General features: G+C 42.6%; 1 protein-coding gene across 1 annotated transcript; it reads left to right on the top strand.

Moving 5' to 3' along the window:
- Positions 1–300: 300 nt before the first annotated feature.
- Positions 301–27651, top strand: IFT25 (intraflagellar transport 25; the record flags this gene model as incomplete). Its single annotated transcript, XM_080691422.1, has 6 exons — positions 301–378; positions 7552–7664; positions 15090–15196; positions 16262–16330; positions 23888–23931; positions 27535–27651. Exons 2-6 carry the CDS (start codon positions 7567–7569, stop codon positions 27649–27651), a joined length of 435 nt encoding a protein of 144 aa, XP_080547548.1. The 5' UTR covers positions 301–378; positions 7552–7566.

Raw genomic sequence — 27651 nt, 5'->3', positions numbered from 1 at the left:
CGGGCGGGGGAACGCTGGGCCGGGAGGCGCGCGTGCGCGAGGCCGGCACGAGGGGCGTGGCCGGGCGCCGTGGGCGTGGCCCGGGCGTGGCCTGCGGGCTGGGAGCCGCCGGGCGGGGGCTGGGCACTACGCGTGCGCGCCGCGTGGGCGGGTCCCCGGCTCCGGGTCCCCCGGGGCGGCGCGGAGCCGAGCTGCGGGGTTCCTAGGGGAGCGCGCGCGGGCGGGGCGGGCAGGCGGGGCTGGCGCCGGGCCTGGAGAGCCAGGCGCGCGCCCGGGGCTCGGCCGAGGCCGGGGCGGGGCGCGCGGGAGATCCTGAGCCGGACGGTGCGAGGCCCAGGCGAGCGCGTCGGCGGGACGGAGTAGGCCGGCGCCGGGGAGGTGGGCCGGGCGGGCGAGGCGGACGGAGGGGCTGCTGGAGGGAAGGGAGCGGCGAGGGGCGTGAGGAGACTGGGCGGGCCAGGCCGCCCCGCGCGCGCCGACGCAGGCCCGCCCTCCGCCTGGCGCTGGAGACCCTCGTGCCCCCCCCCACCGCGATACTTTTGAGGCCTGAAATGATGCTTTGGCCCCGACAAGGGAAAAACCACCACAAATTGACGTTGGTGAATCTATCAAAATTAAGAAATCAGCAGCAACGTGATCAATTCAATGATTATATTTAAGGTTGAAGCGGGCACATTTGGTGTATTATATATATATATATATATATATATATATATATATATATATTTTTTTTTTTTTTTGCGCTACTGGGGATGGAACCCAGGGGCATTCCACCTCCAACCTACACCCGCAGCCATATTTTTTATCTTTTATTTATTTATTTGCAGGTCTGAGGATGAAACCCAGGGGTGTTCTACCTCCGAGCCACACCTCCAGCCCTGCTTTTTTATTCTTTATTTTGAAACAGGGCCTCACAGAGTTGCAGAGGGCCTAAGTAGCTGAGGCTGGCCACGAGCCTCCTGTCTTAGCCTCCCAAATGCTGGGATAACAAGAGTGCGCCACCACGCCCGGCTTTATCCTTTATTTTTGTGTGTGTGTGTGTGTATGGTACATTTTTATTTGGAAACAGGGTCTCCTAAACCAGCACGCGCGGCTGGCTTCGAACCTGCGCGATCCTCCTGTCTGCCTCCCAAGCGCGGGGATTACAAACGCGCCACCATGCCCGGCTTTATCCTTTATTTGAAACAGGGTCTCACTGAGTTGCAAAGGGCCTCACAAAGTAGCTGAGGCTGTCAGCGAACCTATGATCCTCCTGTCTCAGCCTCCCTAATGCTGGGATTGCAAACGTGCGCTACCACGCCTGGCCCTTAGCACTATTTTTTATTCTTTATTTTGAAACAGGTTCTCACTGAGTTGCAAAGGGCCTCACTAAGTAGCCGCTGCTGGCCACGAGCCGCAGTCCTCCAGTTTCAGCCTAATGCTGGGATTACAAGCACACGCAGGGCTATTCTATAGATCTCTTGAGACTGAACATCAGAGGTCTCCAAATGGTATGGGATTGAGGAGGACTTGGGGTGGAGGTGAGAGCGTGGTGTCAGGGTTGGCACACTGCCTTTCAAGCTCCAGGTCCTGGCTTGGGGAGACCGGATGCCCAGAAAGGGCGTGTGACCTGGAGATGAAACCTGAGGCCCTGTTAAAGATAAGGTACTGAAGTCCAAGGTCAGCGATTGTGAGAAATGCAGAGAATGACCTAAGCTCCACCCACCTTTTAGTAAACTGAGACCCTAAGGGGATACATGTTTACTTAGTGTAAGGCTTCTTAGGATGGGAGATTAGACCACACTCCCTGACCTGCACCTTGGACCTGTGGAAACTACATATCTGCTCAGTTGTTCTAGGGGTTTCTTTGGGTTTGGTTTGCCTCGTTTTCAGTTGTAACCAAAGAACCCTAAAAGAGAACTTTAGCCTCCACCCTTTATTATTGAAGTTATTTTGAAGGATAGGGGTGGGTATTGGAAAAGAACTTAACATTTGAAGAGTATACTGTGAACTGTTCATCTACTACACATTACTAGTCAATAGGTGGCCCTAAAATTACCTTTTTATTGTGTTAATTTTCCCAGTGCATTTTGCTCTACAAGATAAATCAAGAATCGAGTTTTACAATATGTGCCTGTTTCAAGACACTCAAGTCAATTCAGATAGCAAAAGTAGAATTCAATAAAAAACAAAAATAGGGAACAAGTCACACTTCACAGGTTTGTGTCATCCCTAGGGCTTCTGCATCTCTAGTATTGTGGAAAGGAGCACTGTAGCTTTTATTTTGGGGGATGATTGAAACTCCAACCTCCACATTCCTACCCCCAAAGAGATTACCGCAGGGGTTTTCCACCTTTACATTAGTGACAACTTTTAGGGCCTGATAATTATTTGATGGGGGGGAGCCGCCTCCTGTATAATAGTATATTTATCAGCATTCTCCACCCCACCCCAGTTTTGTTTTTCTTTTTAGTACTAGAGATTGAATTTAGGGGCATTCTACCTCTGAGCTACACTGCCAACCCTTTTTATTTATTTTTTATTTTTTAAAATTTATTATTTGTTTTTGCAGTAAAGGGGATTGAACCCAGGAACATTCTACCTCTGAGCTACACCCCATCCCTATTTCATTATTTATTTTGAAACAGGCCCTCTTTAAGTTGCTGAGGCTGGCTGCAGAACCTGCAATCCTATCTCAGCCTCTCAAGTACTGATATTACAAGTGTAGGCCACCACACCCAGCCTTATTTTTTTTTTATTTTGAAACAGGGTCTCCTTGAGTTATTGAGGCTGGCCTTAACTCTGGGATCCTCCTAGCTTAGCCTCCCAAATAACTGCCACCCCAGTTTTGATAGCCCCAAACTCTCCAAACATTATAAAATGTCTCCTGGAAGACAGAGTTGGCCCTCGTCCAATTGAGGACCACTGAACTGAATTTATTTTTATTTTATTTTTTTTGGGGGGTGTTACTGGGGTTTCTGGAAGCCCTTCTACCTCCGGGCTACACTCCTAGACCTATTTTTACATTTTTATTTGGAAACAGGGTCTCATAAGCCAGCATGCACGGCTGGCTTCGAACCTGCGAGATCCTCCTGTCTCTGCCTCCCAAGCGCGGGGATTACAAGCGTGCGCCACCACGCCCGGCCTATATTTATTTTTGTGTGTGTGTGGTTCTGGGGGTGGAACTTAGGGGCCTTCTACCTCTGGGCTACACTCAGACCTATATTTTATATTGGAAACAGGTCTCTTAAACCAGCTGAGGCTGGCTCTGAACCTGTGCAATCCTCCTGTATCAGCCTCCCAAGCCTGGGGATTACAAGCTTGCGCCACTACCCGGCTGAACTGAATTTAAAGAGGGAGAAAGAACCACCGAACTACAGGATGGCTTTTTTTTTTTTTTTTTTTTTTTGCGTTACTGAGGATTGTACCTCTGAACTAAACCCCCAGCCCTAGTTTTTATTCTTTACTTTGAAACAGGTTCTCACTAAATTGCAGATGGCTTCACTAAGAACCTAAAGCTGGAAGCCAGGCATGGTGGCACACGCTTGTAATCCCAGCATTTGGGAGCCTGAGACAGGAGGATCATGATTTTCAGACAGCCTCAGCTACTTAGGCCCTCTGCAATTCAGTGAGACTCTGTTTCAAAATAAAGAATAAAAAATAGGGCTTGGGGTATAGCTCAAAGGTAGAATGTAGAATGCCCCTGGGCTGGGTTCCTTCCCCAGTACTGCTTAAAAAAAAAAAAAAAAAAAAGAAACTTGAAGCTGGCCTCAAACTGCAATTGTCCAGTTTCAGCCTCCCAAGTGCTGGCTGGTGTTACAAATGTGCACCACCATGCCCAGCACCCTTGACTTTAACCTGGCTTTTCTTTAAAGAGCCAGAGTCACTGTTATATCCAGGTTGGCCTGCAACTAATGGATTCAAATGATCCTTCTACTTCAGCCTTCTGGATCGCCAGAACTACAGGCACATGTTACCACACACACATTTGACCTGGTTTTAATTTTTTTTTAACCTGACTTTTTTTTGTATTGGAATTTTGTTTTGTTTTGTTTTTGCAGGTCTGGGTATGGAACCCAGGGGCATTTGACCCCGAGCTACGTCCCCTGCCCTATTTTTTTTTTTTTAATTCTTTATTTTGAAACAGGGTCTTACTAAGTAGCTGAGGTTGTCCATGAACTGCGATCCTCAGATCTTAGCGCCAGAATCCTGGGATTACAAGCATGCGCCACCACGCCTAGCTTGTACTGGAATTTGAACTCAGGGGCGTCTGCCTCTAAGTTACACCCCAGCCCTTTTAATTTTTTATTTTTGTGGTACTGGAGACTGAATCCAGGGGCATTCTATCTCCAAGCTACAACCCCCAGCCCTTTTTTTTCTTCCTTCCTTCCTGCCTGCCTTCCTTCTTTTTTTTTTTTTTTTTTTCCCAGTACTGGGGATGAACCCCAGGGGCATTCTACCTCTGAGCTACACACCCAGCCCTATTTTTTATTCTTTATTTTTAAACAGTCTCACTGAGTTGCAAAGGGCCTCAGTGAGGCTGTCCACAAACTGCAATCCTTCAGTCTTAGTCTCCCAAATGCTGGGAATACAAGCATGGGCCACCACGCCAGGCTTTTTTTCTTTATTTTTGAAACAGGGTCTCACCAAGTTGCAGAGAGCCTCATTAAGTAGTTTAGTCTGGCTGCAAACCTGTGGTCCTCCTGTCTCAGCCTCCCAAGTAATGGAACAGGTGTGTGCCACCATGCCCAACATTAACCTGGTTTTTAAGGATCACCTTTATCTGTTCCCAATCTACCTTTCCTAGAATTTGACTTAACCTAAAAGAATTTCTGAGGCAGGAATCCTTCCTTTGGTCTCCTCCATAGATTGTTGCCTCTTCTTGGGACACTTTCAGGGATGTAAATGATTTAAAAACATTAATAGAAAATGCTTATATATGTGATATCTTCCTGAGTAAAATTCTAATTTGTTGAATCTACTCTTTTTTTTTTTTGGTGGTACTGGGGATGGAACCCTTCTACCTCTGGGCTACACTCCCAGACCTATTTTTATATTTTATTTGGAAACAGAGTCTCTTAAGCCAGCGAGGCTGGCTTCGAACCTGCGCGATCCTCCTGTCTCTGCCTCCCAAGCATGGGGATTACAAGCGTGCGCCACCACGCCCAGCTGGATCTACTCTTGGACTCTTTTTTTTCTTTTTTTGCGGTACGAGGGAAGGAAACTAGGGGCGTTCTATCTCTGAGATATACCCCCAGCCTTATTTTTTATTCCTTATTTTGACTCAGGGTCTCACTGAGTTGCAAAGGGCCTCACTAAGTAGCTGAGGCTGTCCACGAACCATGATCCTCCTGTCTTAGCCTCCCAAATGCTGAGATTACAGCATGTGCCACCACACCCAGCTTTGAACTCCTCTTGATAAAGTGAAAGAAAATAAAAAGCCCTTTTCCACTGTGAGCAGCCCTTTTCCACTGTGAGCATTACTGATATTAAAAAGTAGTCACATTAAGCTGGGCGTGGTGGCGCACACTTGTAATTCCCGCGCTTGGGAGGCTGAGACAGGAGGATCGCACGGGTTCGAAGCCAGCCTCAGCTACTTAGTGAGGCTATCAGCAACCTAGTGAGACCCTGTTTCCAAATAAAATATAAAAAAGGTCTGGGAGTATAGCCCGGAGGTAGAAAGCCTCTGGGTTCCACCCCCAGTACCACCAAAAAAAAAAAAAAAAAAAAAAAAAAAACTAGTCACATTTCTCTCACCAAACAATTCAACCCCTTTATTGTTTATTACTGGGGATGGAACCCCAGGTGCACTCTACTACTGAGATACACCACCAGCCCTTCCCTATTTACTAGTGTGAAGCAGAGTCTCATTAAATTGCCAAGGCTGGCCTCCAACTTGGGATCCTCCTGTTTCAGCCTGCTAAGTACTAGGATTGCAGGCATGTGCAACCATGCAACACTTAAATGCTCTTTCTAGTCACTCATTTTGTCCACCTTTTCTCTAAATTCACTACCATTTTTTTTTTTAAGTTATTGGGGAAGGAACCAGAGACATTCTACCTCCGGGCTACAACCCCAGCCTATTTTTTATTCCTTATTTTGAAACAGGGTCTTACTGTGTTGCGTAAGGCCTCACTAAGTAGCTGAGGCTGGCTGCAAAGTCTCAGCCTCCCAAATGCTGGAATTACAAGCATGCGCCACCAGCCCGGATTTACTACCAGATTTTTAATGGTTATCTTTATTATATCTGCCAATATAAATTAGCACATAGGTAATTCCAGTTACCTATAGATCTGCTTCTAATGACTTTGTTGGATATTGTGTTTAAAAGAACAGTAGAAGCCGGGCGTGGTGGCGCACGCTTGTAATCCCAGCATTCGGGAGGCTGAGACTGGAGGATTGCGGTTCGCAGACAGCCTTAGCTACTTAGGCCCTCCGCAACTCAGTAAGACCCTGTTTCAAAATAAAGAATAAAAAATAGGGTAGGGGCTGTAACTTGGAGGTAGAATGCCCCTGGGTTCCATCCCCAGACCCACAAAATAAATAAATAAAATAAATGAACAGTAGAGACTATAAGAGATAATGTTATTTCCCCCCTACAGAAAGAACACATCCTGAGCTGGGCATGGTGGCCTATGCCTATAATCCCAGTACTTGGGAGGCTGAGACAGGAGGATCACAGGTTCACAGCCAATCTCAGCAACCTCTTGAGGCTCTCTGCAATTCAGACCCGTTTCAAGATAAAAAAAAAAATAGGGCTGAGGGTGTACTTCAGAGATAGTATGCCTCTAGGTTCAATTCCCAATATAACTAACACACACACACACACAAAAGTTGAGCCAAGTGTGGTGGTGCATGCTTGTAATCCCAGCATTTGGGAGGCTGAGACCAGAGGATTGCGGTTTGCTGACACCTTAGCTACCTAGTGAGACCCTCTACAAAATAATTATTAGAATATGTTTTTGAAGATGTAAATAACACATTTGATGCTACTTGAAAAACATGGGTAAAAAGTCACAAAATATGTGTTGTAATTCTCCAGACTTTTTTTTTTTTTTTTTTTTTGGCGGTACCAGGGATGGAACCCAGGGGCACGGTACCTCTGAGCTGCACCCCCAGCCCTAGTTTTTAGTCTCTTTTTTTTTTTTTTTTGAAACAAGTTCTCACTGAGTTGCGAAGGGCCTCGCCAAGTAGCTGAGGCTAGCTTTGAACCTGCAATCCTCCTGTCTCAGAGACTGATTTTAAAAAAAAAACTCAGATATAAATACAAATAATTAAAAAAAAATTTCCACGAATTAATTCCTGTGACTCTAGCATGTTGACTCCTTCCATGTAACTATTGAAGGCTTTTAATTTTAGAAGCAGAAAAATGATGTCACTGTAGGTAGTCAGACATTTAGTGAAGCAGAGAAGTAGAGATCAGAAAGAAGTTTGCTTATGTAAATCAACATAGAAGAGTCCCTCCCACTTGTTGAATAGCTTGTTTGTTAAACTGCTAGGCAACAGGCTTTCTGGGGTTTTTTCCTTATAAAAAGATAATCAAGAAATTGCTCTTCTGTTATTTATTTGCAGATTGAACACTTCAAGATGAGAAAAGTTGATCTCTGTTCAAGCTCTGAAGGGGCTGAAGTGATTTTGGCTACATCAAGTGATGAAAAACACCCACCTGAAAGTATCATTGATGGGTAAGAGTTACTACACTTTTCTTACTGAAAGTTTAATATTAGGTCATTAAGTCCCTTGAATACTGGGACTATGTTTTACAACTAGCACTGTTAAATATACTTTAATACATGTTTGGGGAACTAGATTACCTGATAGTGCCTACCATTGGTATTGTTCCTGTAACTAATTCAGCTGTAGATATTTAAGTTTTTGGTCCTTTTTTTCCATAATTCCTAAACTGACGTCTTTATCCAAATAGATGTTTATTATTGTTATTATTATTATTATTATTATTATTATTATTAATTTTATTATTATTATTATTTATTTTTTCCAGTACTAGAGCTTGAACCCAGGGTATCATGCATACTAGGCAAATGTACCAGCAGCTAATAGTATTTTTTAATAATCAGTTTACCAGCTGGGTGTGATGTCGCTCATCTGTAATCCGAATACTTAGGAGGTTGAAACAGAAGGATCGCAGGTTTGGCCGGGCATGGTGGCGCACGCTTGTAATCCCAGCATTCGGGAGGCTGAGACCTGGAGGATCACGGTTCGCGGACAGCCTCAGCTACTTAGTGAGGCCCTCTGCAACTCAGTGAGACCTGGTTTCAAAATAAAGAATAAAAAATAGGGCAGAGGGTGTAGCTCAGAGGTCAAATGCCCCTGGGTTCCATCCCCAGACCCGAAAAAAAAAAAAAAAAAAGGATCGCAGGTTTGAAGCCAGCCTCAGCTTCTTCATGAGACTCTCAGCACCTAGAGAGACCCTATTTCCAAATAAAAAAATAAATTAGGGCTGTGGCATTGCCCGGAGGCAAAAGGCCCCTGGACTCAATCCCTAGTACCACACACACAAAAAAATAATAAGTGGTTTATCAAGGTAAAAGCCGAAATAACAACAACTTCATTGTATGGATATATAATATATAATATATATATATATATATATATATATATATATATATATATATTTTTTTTTTTTTTTTTTTTTTGCGGTATGGAATCCAGAGGCATTCTACCTCCAAGCCATGCCCCCAGCCCTATTTTTTATTCTTTATTTTAAAACAGGATCTCACTCAGTTGCAGAGGGCCTCACTAAGTAGCTGAGGCTGGCCACGAAACTGCATTCCTCCTGGTCTTAGCCTCCCAAGTACTGGGATTATAAGCGTGCGCCACCATGCCCAGCTCTAATATATTACATATAATATGTAACATATAATATACATATATGTGGATATGTATTTAAATATTGGGTCTCTAGGTTACTCTAGGTAAGCCTCACTTTGCTGAGGCTGTCCTTGAACTGGCCTTCTATCTCAGGCTCCCAAGGCTTACAGGTGTGAGCCACCGTGCCTTTATTTATTTATTTATTTATTGTTGGTACTAGGAGTGGAACCCAGGGGCTTTCTAATTCAAGGCTATACTTCCAGACCTAGTTTATATTTTATTTGGAAACAGGGTTTCACTAAGTTGCTGAGAGCCTCAGTAAGTAGCTGAGGCTGGCTTTGAACCTGTGCGATCCTCCTATCTCAGCCTCCCAAGCGCAGGGATTACAAGTATGCGCCATCACGCCCGGCTGTTTATTTTTATTATTTATTTATTTATTTATTTTTGGTGGTACTGGGGATGGAACCCGGAGATAGATAGATTTTTTTTTTTTTGAAACAGGTTCTCTCTTTTTTTATTTTTATTTTTTGGTGGTACTGGGGTTCCTGGAAGCCCTTCTACCTCCGGGCTACACTCCCAGACCTATTTTTACATTTTTATTTGGAAACAGGGTCTCCTAAGCCAGCGCACGCGGCTGGCTTCGAACCCGCGCGATCCTCCTGTCTCTGCCTCCCAAGCGCGGGGATTACAGGCGTGCGCCACCACGCCTGGCTGAAACAGGGTCTCTTAAGCCAGCAAGATTGGCTTCTAACCTGCAGGATCCTCCTGTCTCCGCCTCCCAAGCAGGGGGATTACAAGTGTGCACCACCACACCCAGCTGTTTATTTTGAAGCAGGATCTCAGGAAGTTGCTGAGAGGCTTACCAAATTGCTGAGGCTGGCTTGAGCTTGTGATCCTTCTGTCAGCCTCCGAAGTCCTGGAACTACAGGTGTACACCAACATGCCCATCTGGAAACATAAATGTTAATATCTGATTTTAGTTTTATCCCAGTTTTTCTTGCAAATAGGAATATAAGCCTTGTAACTTGCTATCTTCTGCCTTTATCTTTACTGATCTAAGCAACGTCTTTGTTGAACACAATGCCTCTCATCCTGCTATGTTCCTGCATTGCTTGCTTCACCATTTCTTTTTATATTCGTGCGTGTGTGTGTGTGTGTGTGTGTGTGTGTGTGTGTATACTGCTGAGGATTGAACCCAGGGACATTCTACCTCCCAGCTACATGCTGGCCCTATTTTATTTTTTATCTGGAAATAGGGTCTCACTAAGTTGCTGAAGGTAGCCTTGAATCTACAATCTTCCTGTCTCAGCCTCCCAAGGATTCCAGGTGTGTGTCACCACCCTGGCTAGCTTCACAGCTCCTAGATAGCATGACATAAAAGAGAAAGAGCTAGTCTTTTTGCATAGCGTAGAAAAATACTTGTTATGCTAGGGCAGTGTCATAGGTTCTGAGAGACCAAGGAAGACACCTGCAAATGAGACATGAGATACAAGGTTTATTGAAAAATTAGCTGGGCATGGTGGCTGCATGCCTGTAATCCCAGTCCTTAGGAGTCTGAGACAGGTTTGAGACCAGCCTCAGAAATTTAGCAAGACTTTCAGCAACCTAGGGAGATCCTGTTTCCAAACAAAAAATAAAAAGGGCTGAGGATGTAACTTGGAGGTAGAATGCCCCTGGATTCAGTCCCCAATACACAGAAAGAAGACGCTCACTGGGAAAGTTCAGTGGCAGCGGGCCAAAAGCTTTGCCAGAAAGTCCAGTGACAATGGGCGGCAGAAGTGCACCCCTGCTCCACACAGCCCTCCAGGACCTCACCAGAAAATACACCCCCATCACTCACTATGCTTTGTACAAGGGCAGCTGCCTAGATAAACACTTCTCCCTCTACAGTGCTCTGATCCACACCACCTTCCACAGACAGATGGGGTTCAGGAGTTTTAGGCTACAGAAGCAGTGACATCATTAATTTGCTTAGTTTTCTTTGTTCCTGTATTATCAGCAACCCATGGAGCAGCTGTCTTGGTTGGTGTGTAAGAAGGCAGCCTTTCACAGATAACACTTAACTTGCCCTATTTGTCAGCAAGCATGAGAAAAAGCCAATGTCCTTCAAGATAATATGTATCTGGACTTTCCAGCCCAGTTGTTCCCTTTAATAATGATGTTCTTGTGAACAGAAAGGGTCCTTCAGTGATGTGGCATTTTACCCTTTTTCTTGCTTTTTTTTTTTATTATTATTTTTGTTAGTTGGGATGGAACCAAGGGATATTATAACTTCCAGATACATCCATAGTCCTATTTATTATATTTAATTTTTAATTTTTATTTAATTTTTTTGAGAGTCTGGGGTGGAACCCAGGGGCATTCGACCTCCGAGCTACACCCCCTGCCCTATTTTTTTATTCTTTATTTTGAAACAGGGTCTCACTGAGTTTCAGAGGGCCTCACTAAGTAGCTGAGGCTGTCTGTGAACCGCGATCCTCTGGTCTCAGCCTCCCGAATGTTAGGATTACAAGCATGAGCCACCACACCTGGCTTTTTTTTTTTTTTTTTTTTTTTGTGGTACTGGGGTTCCTGGAAGCCCTTCTACCTCCAGGCTACACTCCCAGACCTATTTTTACATTTTATATTTGGAAACAGGGTCTCCTAAGCCAGCGCGCGCAGCTGGCTTCGAACCTGCGCGATCCTCCTGTCTCTGCCTCCCAAGCGCGGGGATTACAAGCGTGCGCCACCACGCCCGGCTGAACCTGGCTTATTTTTAATTTTGAAATAGATCTCACTACGTTGCTAAGGATGACCTTGAGCCTCCTGTTTCATCTTCACACATACACACCATACACATAGAAAGGAAGAAAATAATGTCTCTCATCCTCCCAAGTACTGGGATTACAAATGTATGCCACCATACCCAGCTTGGAACAATGTCTTTTAAGTACTGAAAGAAGAGAAAGAAAATTTAAAAACTGTTAACCAGAATTCTGTATCCAGCTAAAATAGCTTCCAAAGATCATAACAGAATAAGCCAGGTGTGGGGTGCAGCTTGTAAATCCAACATTTGGGAGGTGGAGACCAGAGGATTGCGGTTTGCAGACAGCCTCAGCTACTTAGCAAGGCCCTTTGCAATTTATGAGATCTTGTTTAAAAAAAAAAAAATAGGGCTAGGGATGTAGCTCAGAGGTACAATGCTCCTGAGTTCCATCACTGGTACCGCAAAACAAAAACAAAAAAAACCCTTATAATAGAATAAAGACATTTGTTACAAGAAGGCCTACATCACAGGAAATATTAAAGGAGCCCAATGACATGTTATACAACTGTAATCCCAACAACTACTGAGGAGGCTGAGGCTTGAGAATCCCAAGTTCAAGGCCAGCCTGGGCAGTTTCGAAAGACTCTGTGTACTCTAAATGGGTGAATTGTATAGTATGTGGATAATATGTCAATAAAATTGTTATTGTCTCAAAATAAAAAATAAAAACACTTGGAGATATAGCTCAGTGCTAATGTCCACAGTATCCCCAACCACATAAACAAAAATCTAAAAGAAAAAGCTAAAAGAAGTTTTAAAGCTTGGCACAGTGACCCACGCCCATAGCTCCAGTATTTGTGAGGCTGAAATAAGAAGATCACAGGTTCAAGGCCAGCCTCCACTTGAGACTCTATTTCAAAATAATAAAGAGGAAGCCGTCCAGCCCAGCATTCCCAAGGCTGAGACTGGAGGACCATGGTTCAAGGACAGCCTCAGCTAATACTTAGGGCCTTTGCAATTCAGTGAGACACTGTTTCAAAATAAAGACAAAAAAATAGAGCTGGGGGTGTAGCAAAGAGGTAGAATGTTCCTGGGTTCCATCCCCAGTACCACAAACATATTCATTCAAACCACCCCCCCCCATGCCACTCTTGAATGGCATGGGGCTGTAACTGTCTTCTGTATTTCTATCTTTATTTATTTGTTTGTTTGTTTATGTTTTGGTGGTACTGGGGTTCCTGGAAGCCCTTCTACCTCTGGCTACATTCCCATGAGCTACACTCCCAGACCTATTTTTATACTTTTTTATGTGGAAACAGGGTCTCTTAAGCCAGCGCAGCTGGCCTCGAACCTGCTCAATCCTCCTGTCTCTGCCTCCCAAGCGCGGGGATTATAAGCGTGTGCCACCACGCCCAGCCCATATTTCTATCTTTTTTAATAAACTTCTTTAAATCTTCAGCAAGAAAAAATATATATAAAATAATTAAAAAATAAAAAGCATTGGAGATGGAATGCCACTGTGTTCAATCTCCAGCACCAAATTAAATAACTAATTAACTTAAAAATAAAAGTCAGGTGTGGTGGTACATGCCTGTAATCCCAGTACTTAGGAACCTGAGAAAGGAGGATTGCAGGTTCAAGACCACCCATAGCAACTCAGCAGGACTCTCAGCAACCTAGTGAGACCTATTTCAAAACACAAAATAAGCCAGGCGTGGTGGCACACGCTTGTAATCCCCGCGCTTGGGAGGCTGAGACAGGAGGATCGCATGGGTTCGAAGCCAGCCTCGGCTATTTAGTGAGCTTTTAGCAACTTAGCGAGACCCTGTTTCCAAATAAAATATTTAAAAAAAAAAAAAGGTCTGGGAGGATAGCCCGGAGGTAGAAAGCCTCTGGGTTCCACCCCCAGTACCACCAAAAAAACCCCCACAAAATAAAAGGGCTGAGGGGTAATCCCTGGGTTCAATCTCCATTATCACTAAATTAATTAATTATATTGGGCATAGTGGGCATACCTGTGATTCCAGTACTTGGGAAGCTAAAACAAGAGAAGATCAAGGCCAGTATGCAGTAACTTAGGGAGATACTATTTCAAAATAAAAAGGGTTTTAGTGCCATGCATGGTGGCACATGTCTGTCATCCCAGTACTTGGGAGGCTAAAACAGGATCACAGGTTTGTGGCCATTCTTAGCAACTGAGGTCTTCCTCAATTTAGTGAAACCCTGTTTCAAAATAAAAAAAAATAGGAGCCCGGCATGGTGGCGCACACTTTAATCCTAGCATTTGGGAGACTGAGACCAGAGGATCATGGTTCATGGACAGCCTCAGCTACTTAGTGAAGCCCTCTGCAACTCAGTGAGACTGTTTCAAAATAAAAAGAATAAAAAATAGGGCTGGGGGTGTAGCTTGGAGGTCAAATGCCCCTGGGTTCCATCCCCAGACCCGCTAAATAAATAAATAAGTAAGTAAGTAAGTGGACTGGGGTGTAACTCAAAAGTAGACTGCCCCTGAGTTAAATCCCCAGTACCAAAGAAGATAAAAAAGACACACGATGAAATGAAAAATATAAACAGCCATATATCTATTAATGGAAATAAAGTTCTATTAGCTGATAATGGTGGTGCAGGCCTATAATCCCAATACTTGGTAGCTTGAGATGGGAAAATCAGAGGTTCAAGAGTAGTCTCAGCAACTTGTTGAGACTCCGTTAAAAAATAAAATAGGGCCAGGCGTGGTGACGCACACTTGTAATCCCAGCATTTGGGAGGCTGAGACAAGCGGATCGCACAGGTGCAAAGCAAGCCTCAACTACTTAATGAGGCTCTCAGCAACTTAGTGAGACCCTGTTTCCAAATTAAGTATAAAATAGGTCTGGGAGTATAGCCTGGAGGTAGAAAGCCTCTGGGTTCCACCCCCAGTACCACCAAAAAACAAAACAACAACAACAAAAAAAAAGAAACAGGGTCTCACTAAGTTGTGGAGGGCCTTACTAAGTTGCTGAGGCTGGCCATGAACCCACAATCTCCTGTCTCAGCCTCCCACGTACTGAGATTACAAGTGTGCACCACCACACCTGGCATTAATAAGCTTTTACAAGGAGAAGAAGAGCTTTTTGAGATCAAGTGAACCTCATGAACCACAGTATAGAAGCATAAGCCTACATGATGTGCTTGGAGACTTTTAAGTGGCCCAGTGTGACCACAGTGATGAGAAGTGATGTGGTGATGGAAATCAATATACTCTAATGATGGAAACAGACTGCACAAGGTCTTCGATGCCATACTAAGAAGTTTAGATTTATAGGCAATGAGGGACCACTGAAGGCTTTAGACAGGAGTGACATTAATTCTGTTTCTGTGTTTTAAATGAGACTCTGGTAATGGTAAAGTTGGAGGAGAAATGAGAGGCAGAATTAAGTTAGAAGGGTTACAAGAATCCAGTAGACATTTATCTCTTAAATTTTATTTATTAAATTTTTATGATTCAACTTTTATATTTGGCTATTTTTTCTTTCTTTAAAATTAATGATAGGAATCCAGAAACATTTTGGACCACCACGGGAATGTTTCCCCAGGAGTTCATTATTTGTTTTCACAAACATGTAAAGGTTGAAAAGCTTGTAATCCAAAGTTACTTAGGTAAGCAAATCATACATTAATTTTCATCATCCTTTAGTCTTTCCATAGGTGGAGGGCATATATGTAAACTTTTAGCCAAACATTATTTTTTATTTACAGTAGGGTCCAGTTTTATTGCTGAAATAGGAGCATGGTGGTTAAGAGTTAACTGCCTTCAGCACAATTAGCCTCTCTGAAACTTCAAATATGAAACTCTTCCAAAGCACGTAATAATTTCCATGCAATTTACTACATAAGAGTCTTTGGCAAAAGACCCCTTTATGAGAGCATAAGGAGCTGGCTTGCCAGAATGCTCACTTCCATGACATTTTAATTTTAGATTTATTTGGCCTGGAGTTCTCTGATTCTTGCGAAAACCTGATAACCCTGATTATTCACATTAGCTAGTTTTGATTCTTCCATTAGTAATGACATTTTCTGGGAGGGAGTTCCCATTGGAACATCATTATAATTCTGTCTATGTTTATTTAAGGATAAAGTATATCAGAAAAAATCATAGCAGGAAACAGAATACATCCCAGATGTTTCAAGTGAAGAGGCTGTATTAGTGGGTCTACTTACAAAATTATGGGCTGGGCTAAGGGAACAAATGAGGCGGTGGGACTCTCAGAACCAGCTCCTGCAGGAAACAGTTCCTGCCCCAGGACAAGGGGAGGAAATAGTGTCATCGACCCCAGTGAGAGCTGGAGCCTGTGCAGAAGGCCGCCCAGTAGGCGTGCAGCCATGAAGCAGCATCACCATTGTCAGAGACCTGGCACTCAGTGGGGTGTGGGAGGGGAGAAAGTTGCTGGATTTCACTTTCTGGAGGATGACCAAGTTCAAAAAAAGCTCAATTAGCTTTACGTTGTACGGTTACAGACAGACATTGGTAGGGCCACATTTAACCTAGGTCTTTATGAAAAAACAGTAGTTAGTTTCTAGAATATGATATTCCTGATCCCAGAACTCTGTTTTGGCCACCAATGCATGGCAGCCTCTGGCAGAAGGAAAAGGAAATGCAGAGACAACCATATAGAATCAGGTAGACAACTAACACTTTCTTATTTTGTTTATTTACAATGTCAGTGCGAACCTTGAGGATTGAAAAGACAACATCTAAAGAGCCAGTTGATTTTGAGCAGTGGATTGAAAAAGGTATGTGCTTGTTTTGCTAGCATTGTTATAAGCTTGAAGGAGTAGATAATTGTCCTCTGTCTCTACATTTCCAGTCTAGCTGCATTTTGGTAAGTAAAAAGTGACTAATGATTTTTTTTTTTTTTTGCAGTACTAGGTATTGAACCCAGGGCATTCTACCTCCAAACTACACCCCCCCAGCCCTGTTCTATATTCCTTATTTATTCATTTATTTATTTAATTATTTATGGCACTGGGGATGGAACCCAAGGGCATTCTACCTCTGAGCTATAGTCCCAGCCCAATTTTTTATTCTTTATTTTGAAACGAGGTCTCACGAAGTTGCAGAAGGCCTCACTAAGTAGCTGAGGCTATTCGCAAACCGCGATCCTCCTGTCTCAGCCTCTCAAATGCTGGGATAACAAGCATGCGTCATCACACCCAGCTTATTCCTTATTTTATTTTATTTTTTTATTTTTTATTTATTTTATTTATTTATTGTTTTGGTGGTACTGGGGTTCCTGGAAGCCCTTCTACCTCCGGGCTACACTCCCAGACCTATTTTATTTTTGGAAACAAGGTCTCTTAAGCCAGAGCGGCTGTCTTAGAACCTATGTGATCCTCCTGTTTCCACCTCCCAAGCATGGGGATTACAAGCGTGCGCCACCACGCCCAGTGCTTTTCTTTTTTTTTTTTTTTTAAGAAAGGCAGACTGCCATGTGCAGCGCCTCATTTGGATGTGTCTGGAGTCTTGGAAGCGTGACTACCATACGTTCTACAAATGGTCCTTGAGAGCTTGTTTGGAGGTTCTAGCAGGGGAGCACAGCTACTTGTATACCCTTGACCCAAGACCGGTCCTCCTCTATTCAGGGAAGGTCTTCCTCTTCGACCGAGCATGCAGCTTCAGGAGGGACGCACATGGAGGGTGAGGGAGGAAGGGGACACCTGCCTAGCCAGCCAGATCAGCCGAATCAACCCTGGCGATCAGTGGGGTGACAGATGTCGCAGCCAGATTGCCCTCACATCCTATTCCATTTTTTTTTTTCCTCTCTCCACCACCAAGATGAGCTAAGAGATTTGTTTTATTTCAGTAATGATTAAGGGTATACTAATACATGTCTCTGTCAAAAGAATACTGAATTATTTCAGACACACTAATACAATGGTCATACAGTTAACAGGGACAGGGTTTCACTAAGTTTCAGAGGGCCTCACTAAGTAGCTGAGGCTGGCTGCAAACCCGCAATCCTTCTGTCTCAGCTTCCCAACTACTAAGATTACAAGTATGCACCACCATGCCCAGTATGACTAATGATTTTTGTGACACAATTAGGGGCCTAGAAAAACCCAGGTATGAATTCAGACTTTTTCTTCATTTGCTGGTTATATAATGATTAGTTTTATAATGATTATGTTATATATAATTTTTTTTGAATTTTAGAATCCTTATCAGAAAAATACAGCCAGATGTGGTGGCAGAAGACTGTAATCCTAATATATGGGAGTCTGAGATAGGAGGATTGCAGGCTCAAGACCAGCTTCAACAACTTTAGTGGAAACTCTCAGCAATTTAATGAGATCCTGTTTCAAAACAAATAGAAAGCCGGGCGTGGTGGTGCATGCTTGTAATCCCTGTGCTTGAGAGGTGGAGACAGGGGGATCGCGCTGGTTTGGAGCCAGCTGTGCTGGCTTAAGAGACCCTGTTTCCAAATAAAAATATATAAAATAGGTCTGGGAGTGTAGCCCGGAGGTAGAAGGGCTTCCAGGAACCCCAGTACCACCAAAAAAAAAAAAAAAAAACCAGAAAAAGGAATGGGTGTGTAGCTCAGAGGTAGACCATTCCTGGGTTCAATCCCCAGTAACACACACACACACACACACACACACACACACACACAAGAGAGTTGATACTACCATCTACAGCTTTTGTAAACTAGTGGCTGGGAAGTGATAAGCAAACAATAAATATTAGTTTCTCATCTTTCCTTCCTGATAATGGCACTGCTTAAATATCATCAATAGCCAGGTGAGGTGGTGCACATCTGTAATCCTAGTATTTGGGAAGCTAAGACTGGAGGATTGGAGGTTCGCTGTTAGCCTCAGCAACTTAGCATGGCCCTTCCCAAATTAGTGAGACCCCATTTCCAAGTAAAAAATAAAATGAGGTTGGGGGTATATCTCAGAGGCAGAATGACCCTTGGTTCAGTCCCCAGTACCACAAAAATAAGTATCACCAACAGAATTGGTAGCGTCCAGTTAAGCACAAACATATTGCCTTCATATGTCATCTCTTTTCCTTCCAAAAAAACACCATGAGAATAGTAGTACAGGAATTCAAAGAAACATAAAACCATACAAACAAAAAATTTTAAGTCAGTAAAAATCCTAGTACCTGAGAGGCTGAGACAGGAGGATTGCAGGTTTGAGGCCAGCCTCAGAAACTTAGCAAGACCCTGTTTTAAAATAAAAAATAAGATGGGCATGGTGGCGCACGCTTGTAATCCCCGCGCTTGGGAGGCTGAGACAGGAGGATCGCACAGGTTCAAAGCCAGCCTCAGCTACTTAGTGAGGCTCTTAGCAACTTAGTGAGACCCTGTTTCCAAATAAAATAGAAAATAGGTCTGGGAGTGTAGCCCAGAGGTAGAAAGCCTCTGGGTTCCACCCCAGTACCACCAAAAAATAAATAAATAAATAAATAAAATAAAAAATAAGCCGGGTGTGGTGGCACACACTTGTAGTCCCCACGCTTGGTAGGCTGAGACAGGAGGATTGCACAGGTTCGAAGCCAGCGTCAGCTACTTAATTAGTGAGGTTCTCAGAACTCAGTGAGACCCTGTTTCCAAATAAAATATAAAATAGATCTGGGAGTATAGCCCGGAGGTAGAAACCCCCTGAGTTTCACCCCCAGTGCCACCAAAAAATAATAAATAAATAAATAAATAAATAAGCCGGGCGTGGTGGTGCACACTTGTAATCTCCATGCTTAGGAGGCTGAGACAGGAGGATCACACAGGTTCGAAATCAGCCTCAGCTACTTAGTGAGGCTCTCAGTAACTTAGTGAGACCCTGTTTCCAAATAAAATATAAAATAGGGCTGGGAGTATAGCCTGGAGGTAGAAAGCCCCTTGGTTCCACCCCCAGTACCACAAACAAATAAATAAAGAAAAATAAAAAATAAATATGGCTGGGGAGTTTATCTCACAGATAGAAGGCCGCTGGGTTCAACTCCTAGTTATCCTCTAAAAGAGAAAAACTATAGCAAATGTGAGATCAGCATATACAATGATAGAGGGAAAGGCAGTCACTCCTATAGGTATCTAGGGTCAAGTTGTAACATGAGTCCCTGCCAAGGAAATTAACAACAAGAAGCAAGCTAATTTGCTACCTAGAACTCAGAAAAGTCTAGAATTGAAGCAACCGCTACCATGGAAAGTGTGAGTGAGGCAAGGGCCAGAAAACAAGGGTGATTCGTTGAACATCTGTGTACAGAGTCGTTGGACTCTAGGTTCCTTTTTCCACCCTGAAAGCTAGGTGACCAATGCATGGCAGGCTGAGACAGAGGGACCTTTCTCCCACACACCAACACTGCTACCCTCAAGAGATGACTGGGAGCCAAATGGAATGGTGCAGACCTGTAATCCCAGTACTTAGGAGGCTGAGACAGGAGGATTGCAGGTTTAAGACCAGCCTCAGCAATTTAGTAAGAGCCTCAGCAACCCAGTGAGACTGTTTCAAAAGAAAGAATAAAAAGGGCTGAGGTGTAGCTCAGATGTAGAATGTCTCTGGGTTCAATCCCCAGTAAGAAAGGGTGGGGGGATAAGTAGGTATGACTGGGAACACTGAGTGTTGAAGTTCAGGACTCAGGAGACAGGCATGATAGAGTGAGTGAGACATGGGATTGAAAACAGCACTGGAGTGCAGGCCTACACAGGGAACAGAACAGTGGAGTCCAGCCTGTGCTTTGCTATCAGTGACAGCCTAGCTAACAGGCTGAAGGATTCGTCTTTTAAGAAACTTAGTGGCACCAGAAAAAAAATGCCTATGGATACTGACAGGCCAGCTTAATCCAGTCACTCTTTGGAAGTCTACCAGTTTTAAGGCCTGCTCATGCAGAGTTTTCAAATGATTTATTATTCATAAGTAACAGCAAAGATCAGACAGTGGATGAAGGCTTCACCCTGAATGCAGTCAGGCCTTTGGCTCTCATTCCCAAGCTATAGGGAATAGAGGGTAGAGGATCTAATAAATGAAACCATGAGCAGCAAGATGTCGGACGTTCTACCGGACAACTGACCTGGTCTCTTCAACTTAAAAACAAAGAGAGTGTGGGAGTGACAGTAGTTTATGAGTAAAAGTCCTAATCCTGATATGAATAAACCACCTATAAAAAGACCGTTAGGACTGGGGTAAGGAAGGGTGCATACCTAATCCCAGGGACTCAGGAGGCTGAGCAAGAGGGTCTCCAGTTCTAGACGAGCATGGGCAACTTAGCAAGACCCTGTGTACTACCACACCTGGCTTACGGCACTATTTTTAATGTTAATATGATAATAGTATTATCATATTATATAAAATATTTATATAAAATAAATATAAAAATATTCCTATTTAAGAATTAATAAGTATTTAGAGATGAAATGTCATGATGTCTTAGACTCACCTTAAAGTATTTATTTATTTATTTATTTATTTATTGGTGGTACTGGGAATGGAACCCTTTCTACCTTCGGGCTACACTCCCAGACCTATTTTTATATTTTATTTAGAAACAGGGTCTCTTAGGCCAGCAAGGCTGGCTTCGAACCAGCGTGATCCCCCTGTCTCCTCCGCCTCCCAAGCACAGAGATTATAAGCGTGTGCCACCACACCCAGCACTTTAAAGTATTTTAGCAAAAAACTTAACCCCACTGAAATGTTATTAATTAAACTCTAAATAGTTGTTAGATATAGGAGCTATTATTTTCTTTTTTGTGTGTATATTTGAGATTTTCTAGGTTTGTTTGTAGGGGGGTGCTAGGCATTTAACCCACAGGCATTCTACCTCTAAGCTGCACCCCCAACCCTATTTTATTTTTTATTCTTTTAATTTTATTGTGTGTGTGTGTGTGTGTGTATGTGTGTGTGTGTGTGTGTGGTTTTGTTTTTTGTTTTTTGGGTTTTTTTTTTTGGTGGTACTGGGGTTGAAACCCAGAGGCTTTTCTACCTCCAGGCTATACTCCCAGACCTATTTTATATTTTATTTGGAAACAGGGTTTCACTAAGTTGCTGAGAGCCTCACTAAGTAGCTGAGGCTGGCTTCGAATCTGTGTGATCCTCCTGTCTCAGCCTCCCAAGCGCTGGGATTACAAGCGTGCGCCACCACGCCCAGCTCTTATTTTTTATTTTGAAATGGTCTCACTAAGTTGCGGAGGGCTTCACTAAGGTGCTGAGGCTGGCTTCTAACTTGTGATCCTCTTGTCTCAGCCTTCCAAGTACTGGGAGTACAAGTGTGTGCTACCACACCCAGCTCAGTATTTTCCAGTTTTTATAACAAAGAAATAAACTAAGCAAGTGAAAAAGAGATTGTTGTTAACTTCTGATGGAGGAGTTGTATAAGAAAGAAAATGTGATCATAATTTGTTACTTATTTCAGCACTAAATAACATTTATATGGACATAATATAATTATTAATCATTGATTTCAAAATTGAGAGGATGAGAAGAGGGAGAAGTTGCAGGAGGAAGAGAGGATATTGGCTTAAGAAACCTAAATTTTCAGCCGGGCGTGGTGGCGCACGCTTGTAATCCCTGCGCTTGGGAGGCGGAGACAGGAGGATCGCACAGGTTCGAAGCCAGCCTCAGCTACTTAGTGAGGCTCTCAGCAACTTAGTGAAACCCTGTTTCCAAATAAAATATTTTTTAAAAAAAGGTCTGGGAATATAGCCTGGAGGTAGAAAGCCTCTGGGTTCTACCCCCAGTACCACCAAAAAAAAAAAAAAAAAAAAAAGAAACCTAAATTTTCACCTACCATCATATAAAGTCAATAAAAAATAATAAATAAAAGGAATATACAACTGTATTTTAATTCCAGGAAAAGAGCTTAAAGAGCTAAAACATTTACTGCTAGGAAACATGATGGGAGAAGAATGAGGGCTAAAGGAAAGGGTTACTTTTTTCATTATCTCAGAGTATTAGGAAACAGAAAAAAGTAACATACAATCTTACTTCCCAGAGACTTCCCCTTTTAGTATTTTGTGGCTTTGAACATTATATATATTAATTATTTTGGTACAAATAAAATTAACATTATGTCAATAGCTATTATTATATAAATTAAATTTTTGTGTGTGGTACTGGTGGTGGAACCCAGGGGCTTTTCTCCCTCCAAGCTATCCTCCCAGACCTATTTTATATTTTATCTGGAAACAGGGTCTCACTAAGTTGCTGAGAGCCTCACTAAGTAGCTGAGGCTGGCTTCGAACCTGCGTGATCCTCCTGTCTCAGCCTCCCAATTGCAGGGATTACAAGCCTGTGTCACCATGCCCGGAATATAAATTAAATATTTTACTAGTCAGGCCTAGTAGCACATACCTATAATACTAGTACTTGGGAAGATCACAGGATCAAGGCCAGCCTTTACAACCTAGGCTGTGAGACTCTGTTTCAAAATTAAAAATAAGGGGTGGGGATGTAGCTCAGTGGTAGAGTGTTTGCCTGGCATGCTCAAGGCCCTCGATTCGATCCCCAGCACTACAGGGGGGGGAAATGTATAGCTCCATGGTAAATGGGAGACTTGAAACAAAAACAAAAAATAAAATAGAGCTGGGGCGTAGCTCAGAAGTAGAAGACCCCTGAGTTCCATCCTCAATACCAAGTAAATAAATGAATAGTTTGTGTTTCCAAAAGAATGTTTGATATGATTAACTCATGATAGGATAAAATAATCTGTCCTACCATGACACAAGTAAGGGTTTTTAAACTCTGATACCAGAAAAGATCACTTCGTGGGCCACATGATTCTGTGTCAGAGTGAAAATTCACTGTGAGCGCCTGCGCTCTCCTGGTTACCCGGGGCGTGGTGCCGTGGTGTCTCTCAGTCCTCCAGTCACTGTTAGTAGCTTGGCCCGTAAGAGGGATTTCCGCACTGCCATTCCATACTCCGCATCCGCTTGCTGTGGTTATGGCACATTGTCATTTGCTTCATCTGCCAGAGATACTTTTCATTCACATCTTTTTTTTACCTTTCATATTAAATGTCTCTATTTTTATCAAATTTCAACCCTCAAACACTGATAATTTTTTTTTTTTCCAGTACTGGAGAGTGAACCCAGGGGTATTCTACCTCTGAGCTATACTCCTATCCCTATTTTTTATTCTTTATTTTGAAACAGGGCCTCACTAAGTAGCTGAGGCTGGCTACAAACCCGTGATCCTCCTGTTTCAGCTTCCCAGGCATGGTGTATGCCAGCCTGATCATTCTCTTAAATCTGGTTTTCACTTATAGTTCACCAGATAACTATAGTCTGATGAATATAAATTTCAGTAGCTATCCTTATGTATTTTGAGCTTTAATTCATTTCTACTAAATTTGTATTTTAGATTTAGTGCACACAGAGGGACAACTTCAAAATGAAGAAATTGTGGTAAGTAAATATACTTGTAGAGGTAATGTTGTCTTTAACAAGGACAATATAATTTATTTTAAACCTATCTCAGTAGCCCTAGAATTAATAAATATTCTCTTGTATAAATTCTGTACCTAATCAACCAATAGAGAAGTTATTCTCAACAATATTGTAATCTAAATGTATTATAAATTAGGCTCTTAACCCTTCATAAAGAGAGTGACAGAAAGGATAAAACAGAATTGGTTTGTTTTTTATTTTATTTTGCTCATTCGTTTGTTTGAAAGCATCTGTTAGTCTTGCTTTGCTCTCTTTCATTTGATTCCATGGGCCTTTTAGAATAGGAACCAAAAAAGGTTGGGATGTCAAAATTGGATGTTAATTTAAGCATGAAAGGACAAGGGAGATTCAGATACGGGGAACCAGAGCATAGGATCAGCAACAAATAAGCCAAAGAGAGGTGAAGAGAGAGCGCCAGCCTCTTTCCACAGCATTCCACAGGGCTTTGCTTGACAAGTGGAATGAGTGCCCTTTGATGAGGAAGCTGCTGCTTCATCAGGAGTTCCTCTGTTCCCCCTGGTGTGTCAGGCCCTGGTTTTATACAAACATAGAAAGGTAAAATAACTGAATGTGTATTTTTTTAAGTGGTAATGTTTGTTTAGTTAAAGTTTCCCTAAGTGAGAATTGAAGTGGTACCTTGTCCATGAAGTTTACTTCTTCACATCTTGCTAGGAGCTGCTCTGAAATCAGTGTTCCAGAAGATTCTGTAGGAAGTATTTGAATCCCATTAATTTCCTTTTCTCTTACCATTTGCTCAGTGAGTGGTGAAACCCTTTGGGTCCAGAAACAATGATTACTTTTGCTGAATTTTATCTTCCTATTTTTTCCATCTTTACCTAGTGGGTTGTGATTAGCAAGACCCTGCTGTTTTTGGTATTTGTTTCAGGACTCATTGTTTTTGTTTTGGGGATTTTTGGTGTGTGTGTGTGTGTGTGTGTGTGTGTGTGTGTGTGTGTGTGTGTGTGTGCGCACACGCGCGCACGTGTGTTTTGGTGTTTTGGTGTTTTGTTTTGTTTGCGGGTCTGGGAATGGAACCCAGGGGCATTCGATCTTCAAGCTACATGCCCTGCCCTATTTTTTTGTTGTTGTTGTTTTTCTTTATTTTGAAACTGGGTCTCACTGAGTTGCGGAGGGCCTCACTAAGGAGCTGAGACTGTGAACCACGATCCTCCGGGTCTCAGCCTCCTGAATGCTGGGATTAAAAGCGTGCGCCACCACACCCAGCTAGGACTCATTGTAAATTGAGCAGGATTAGAGAAAATTTGAAAAGAAATAGGGAGAAAGAGAGGCTGAAAATCACCCAGAATTACTCTGTCACAACGGATTTAGATTTGCTATACTTATTTTCTTCTAGTTTTCCACCATATGTATCGGATAGTTAAAATAATATTAATAATGTACAATAATTTTGTATTTTTTGAACTATAACATATTTTTTAGCTGGATATTGAAATCAGGAGCATTCTTCTTCTGAGCTGGACCTCTACCCTTTTTTATTTTATTTATTTATTTATTTATATATTTATTTATTTTGGTGGTACTGGGGTTAATGGAAACCCTTCTACCTCTGGGCTATACTCCCAGAGCTATTTTTATTTGGAAACAGGATCTTTTAAGCCAGCGAGGCTGGCTTCGAACCTGTGCAATCCTCCTGTCTTCACCTCCCAAGCGCAGGGATTACAAGCGTCCGCTACCACGCCCGGCTCCTTTTTTATTTTTTATTTAGAAACATCTTGCTAATTTTCTGGGGGTCTTATTAAGTTGCTGAGGCTGGCCTCAAACTTGCTCTCTTTCTGTCTCAGACTTCCAAGTACTGATTGGGATTACAGGTAGCACCACCGTGCCCAGCTATGTATCATCTTTTTTTTTTTTTCTTTCTTTCTTTTTTTTTTGTGGTACTAGGGTTCCTGGAAGCCTTTCTACCTCCGGGCTACACTCCCAGACCTATTTTATACTTTTTTTATATTTGAAAACAGGGTCTCTTAAGCCAGCGCGACTGGCTTCAAACCTGCACGATCCTCCTGTCTCCGCCTCCCAAGCATGGGGATTACAAGTATGCGCCACCACGCCCAGCTGTGTATCATCTTTTTTAACTTAATATTATGTCAAGCTTTATAATTAAAATTTTAATAAGCCAGGGAGGGTGGCACACGCTTGTAGTCCTAACACTTGGGAAGCTGAGACAGGAGGATCATGGTTTATGGCCAGCCTCGGCTACTTAGTGAGGCCCTCAGCAACTTAGACCTTGTTTCAAAATAAAGAATAAAAAAATAGGGATGGAGGTGTAGCTCGGAGGTACAATGCCCCTGGGTTCCATCCCCAGTACTACGAAAAAATAATTTTAATATATTATTTGCCTATTTGCATACAGTTAAGCTAATTTCTCTTTTCTTTCTTTTGCCATTACACAGAGGATATGTTATACATGTTCTCGCTATTGTGAAATTCACCTTTTAGAATTTTTTTTTTTTTTTTTTTTTTTTGGTGCCAGGGATTAAACCCATGGGAGTTCTACCTCTAAGCTATACCCCCAGCCCCATTTTATTTTTTGCTTTGAAACAGGGCCTTACAACGCTGCATATGGTGGCATATGCTTGTAATCCCAATACTTGGAGGCTGAGACTGGAGGATCACAGGTTCAAAGCCAGCCTTGGCAACTTAGCAAGGCTCTCAGTAACCCAGTGAGACCCTGTTTTCAAATAAGAAATAAAATTAGGCTGGGGTATAGGTTGGAGGTAGAATACCTCAAGGTTAAATCCCCAGTACCAAAAATAAATACATTTTTTAAAATTAAATAGGTCCTCACTAGGTTGCTGAAAGTTTCACTAAATTTCTGAAGCTGATCTTAAATCTGTGATCCTCTTGTCTGCAGCTCACACTGCGCCTGGCTTAATTTCTGAGATTAAATTTCATGAAATGGAATTATTAGGTATAAGGTATAAACATTTGTATAGTTTCTTTTTACATTTTTTCCAAATGACTTTTCAGAGAAATTACATAAATGTAAACATACGGTCATGCTCGGGGTAGTGTATTCTGAGGCATCATCAACCAAAAACTTCTTTATTATGGAAAATACTTTCAAAGGACACTCTAAAAATTTTTGTTAGAAAGCTAGGCATGGTGGCACACACTTGTAATCCCAGCATTTGGGAGGCTGAGACAGGAGGATCATGGTTTACAGACAGCCTCAACTACTTAGTGAAGCCCTCTGCAACCCAGTGAGACCCTGTTTCAAAATAAGGAATAAAAAAAATAGGGGCTAGGGGTATATCTTGGAGGTAGAATGCCCCTGGGTTCCACCCCCAGTACTGCAAAAAAAAAGTATAGTTGCAATTCGTGGCTCCCCTATTTTTTTTTTTTTTATAATACCAAGGCTGGTGTCCTTATGCTGCACCCTAGAACAACTGTTACATATGGCTGGGCTGTCTTCTGAATAGTGTATCTTATATATTGTCATATATTCAGAATATCAATCTTGCATCAAACTTTTTCTTCTACAGTGTTTGTTAATCATTAACCAGGATTACTAAAAGTATGAATATTGTTTTTTCCCTACAGGCTCATGATGGCTATTCCACATACTTGAGATTCATTATTCTATCAGCCTTCGATCATTTTGCATCTGTACATAGCATTTCTGGAGAAGGAATAGTAGTCTCAAATATTTCTTACTAA

Source organism: Muscardinus avellanarius, assembly GCF_963383645.1.
Source record: "Muscardinus avellanarius genome assembly, chromosome: 3".
NCBI classification, from domain to species: domain Eukaryota; kingdom Metazoa; phylum Chordata; class Mammalia; order Rodentia; family Gliridae; genus Muscardinus; species Muscardinus avellanarius.
Note: the sequence above shows the minus strand (reverse complement) of the source record. Positions and strands in the feature narration are given on the sequence as shown.